Raw genomic sequence first — 3,488 nt, 5'->3', positions numbered from 1 at the left:
TGGTGCAAATTACTGACCTCTGTCATCATTTTAAGTGGGGGAACTTGCACAATCGGTGGCTGACTAAATACTTTTTTGCCCCACTGTAACTAGTAACTATAATTAATTACTTTTTCAAAGTAACTTGGCCAACACTGCTAATTCCAGACCTGTATCTAAATGACTGCGTCACAGACACAGTCGTTTATATTGTGTGTGGAAGAGTTTGAGTCAAGTTCTAGATCAGAGACCGCTCGTTGCTTCTAGACTCGTCTGCTGCCTTTGGCGTCCTTTTGTCTCGTCTAGAACACCAAGCTCCAATCAAAGCCACTTCTGACGAGGTTCATGCCTCACCAGCAGAGGTTTCTCTGTACTTGTGGGAGACTGTTCTTCTACAACATCACCTCTCGCTTTAGGAGTACCTCAAGGTCTATTCTGGGCCCACTTCTTTTTTCACTGTGTATATTACCTCTTTGCTAATGTGTGTGTGCTCATTCGGCTGAACAGCAGAGATCCATGGGAGCCTGAGCTAAACTGTCTTAGCGATTAAGCCCTGGATGAGGATACATTTGTTAAATCTTAATGACAGAAAGACAGATGTCACAGGCTTTAAGTTTGACCCCTTAAGCGAGTCTTCTGACACTCGAGTCATTTGGCTCCTTACGGTTGTGTTGCGGTAAAAAGTCTGGACTGGTTTCATCAGAGCCAAACTGAAGCCTTATCGTGCTGGGCTTCACAGGTATCGAACATGCATGCATGACCAAACCCCTTTATCTTCACCTTAGAATTGATTTTACGATTTTATTGCTACTTTTTCACAGACTGGCACCTGTGCACCTGTCTGAGCTGCTCCACATTCACACACCTGTGAGAGCTCTGAGCTCACCTGAGGTGACGGAGCTTTTGCAGCAGTAACAGCAGATCTATGGAAGAAGCTACCTTTCCATACCTGAACACATTTAAGTCTTTATTAAAAACACATTGGTACATATTTGACATCCTCACAGACGATTGTATTTTCTGATTTTATTTTAATGTTGATCGTTGTGTTAGGCTACGTCCACACGTACACGGGTATTTTTGAAAACTGAGATTTTCCGTTTTCGTTTTAAAAAACAATCCCATCCACACGTAAACGCTGCTAGGAACATGCCAAAGCAGCAGGTGGCGCTAGATTCCTAACCGTGTAGAAATGTCGGCCAATCAGATGTGTAGAACCCTCGGTGGGAAATGGTAAACAAAGCTGGGGCATAGAAGCAGAACTGAGTCGTATGTGTGGAGGGACAGTAACTGTGTGTGTATATGTGAGCATGTAAACACTGCAGAGAGTAACAGTAACAGTATTGTAGAAATTCATTAAACCTAAACAATAACGCAGCGCACACCTTTGACGCTGCGTTTTCTCCGTTTTCTCCGTTTTCCTCGTCCACATGTAAATGCAAAAACTGAGTTTTCGAAAATCTCCACCCTGACCGGCGTTTTTAGAAATCTCCGTTTTCAGTGACCGAAAACGCCGTTTACGTATGGACGAAAGGTGCAAACGCATAGACAAATCTGTGTTTTCAAAAATAGCCGGGTACATGTGGACGTAGCCTTAATCAGCTCTGTTGTTTTAAATGTGTGACGTGAATAAAGTCGAGGTTCTGACATGATCCACCTGCAGGTTCATCTATGAGACGGAACATCACAACGGGATCGCTGAGCTGCTGGAGATCCTGGGCAGGTAACACACACACACACACACACACACACACACACACACACACACACACACAAACCCTGTGACCTCTGACCTCAGTGACCCCCCCCCGTGTGTCTCAGCATCATTAACGGCTTTGCGCTGCCTCTCAAAGAAGAACACAAGATGTTCCTGATCCGGGTTCTGCTGCCTCTGCACAAAGTGAAGTCTCTGAGCGTGTACCACCCACAGGTCAGAGGTCTCCCTGTCCGTCAGTTCGTCTGTAGCGTCCGTGTGTCTCTGCTGACTGCGTCTGTCTGTTCGTCCTCAGCTGGCCTACTGCGTGGTCCAGTTCCTGGAGAAGGACAGCAGCCTGACCGAACCTGTGAGTACCTCCCTGCTGAGCCTGTTTCCATGACAACCCTGGGTTTCTGCAGCGCCGCACACAAAAAATACGCGGTCATGCGCTGAAGTGCGTACCGAAACACGTCAGAGCGCCTTCACCCGGCAGGGCGTTCAAGTCTGCACCGGCCTCACTGGTCGCTATTGCGCCTGTGCCTGCCGAAACAGGAAGTTCAGACTGTCAGCATAAACTCACGCTGACGCAGAAATGTCACAAACATTTAAAAAACTGTGCATGTGGACGCCATGTGCACGTTTGATCGGCCAATCAGACATCAGAGTTTAAGGCGGAGCAGATTTAACTCAGAAAACAAGCAAACAAGCTTGATCCATGTGGCACGATTCGGCCCTGCTGACCTGATGATGTCATAATTATGGGTAGAGCAGGTCAGCTACTAATCGAAAGGTTGGCGGTTCGATTCCTGGCTGCAGATGACCTGCACGCCGGGCTCCATTTACACTTAGTTTAGTCAGAGCTGCTCTTCATCACATCGAAGCTCAGCGACTGAATCGTCATGCTTGTTTGGAGAGCTGCAGTTATGATCGCTGTAACTAAACTTTTATAACACGCTGACCTTTGACCCTTGCAGGTGATCATGGGTCTGCTGAAGTTCTGGCCAAAAACTCACAGTCCGAAGGAGGTGATGTTCCTGAACGAGCTGGAGGAGATTCTGGACGTCATCGAGCCGTCAGAGTTCGTCAAAGTCCAGGAGCCGCTCTTTAGACAGCTCGCCAAGTGTGTCTCCAGCCCACACTTCCAGGTACCAGGACCAGGGCTTCTGTTAGCTGTTTGCCATGGTGCCGGTTGTGTGTCTGGGCTCTTCCAGCTCACTGAGGGTGGACGCATGTTGGCGTGGCGGCGCAGTGGTTAGCTTCGCAGCAGCAAGGCTGCTTGTGGTTGTGGCTGTGCGTCTTCCTCCGCAGTCCAAACACATGCATGCTGGCTTTACCCGTGACTCTGAGATGTGGGCCGGATAAAGTGCTCAGTGACGCTGGGTCTGAACCGGGCACGGAGAGCACAACCTTCAGTGGGAAGTCGGATCCAGTGAGCGATGTTGTGTCTGAGCGCGCTCAGTTGCGGCTGTTTGTTTCTGTGAAACACGACCGCTTCCTGTCCCCGCCGCCTGGTGACAGACTCATGGGATCAGATTAGAGGGAATGAATGTGATTGGTTGAAAAGGTGTTCAGTTGTGTCTAGAGCAGGGCGATATGGCCAAAAATATTTATCACGATATATATTTGAAAATTTGCGATAACGATATAACTGACGATAAAAATGTAACAGTGCAAATGCAAATTCTTTGCTGAAAGTTTAACCAAAAGGCATTTCCAGTAGAAATGGGCTGACATATCCTGAGCATAACCATGTATAATATCCACTGAAGTTAAAAAGAGGTGCTTTGCAACATTAAACTGCAGTGTGCAGTAC

At 47.6% G+C, this 3,488-nt stretch overlaps 1 protein-coding gene across 1 annotated transcript in view; it reads left to right on the top strand.

The window, feature by feature from the left end:
* The window catches only part of LOC102310304 (protein phosphatase 2, regulatory subunit B', delta), a gene marked incomplete in the record, with an annotated part of 34,121 nt that overhangs the window by 24,854 nt on the left and 5,779 nt on the right, over positions 1–3,488 (top strand). The window contains 4 exon segments of the mRNA XM_005943031.3: positions 1,643–1,702; positions 1,801–1,909; positions 1,989–2,042; positions 2,650–2,820. Of these exon segments, the coding sequence (XP_005943093.3) occupies positions 1,844–1,909; positions 1,989–2,042; positions 2,650–2,820 (291 nt within the window).

The sequence above is a fragment of the Haplochromis burtoni genome, unplaced genomic scaffold, assembly GCF_018398535.1.
Source record: "Haplochromis burtoni strain Fernald_Lab_line unplaced genomic scaffold, NCSU_Asbu1 Contig_359, whole genome shotgun sequence".
Taxonomy (NCBI): Eukaryota; Metazoa; Chordata; class Actinopteri; order Cichliformes; family Cichlidae; genus Haplochromis; species Haplochromis burtoni.
The sequence above is the reverse complement of the archived record's forward strand: the minus strand, read 5'-3'. Positions and strand labels throughout refer to the sequence as shown.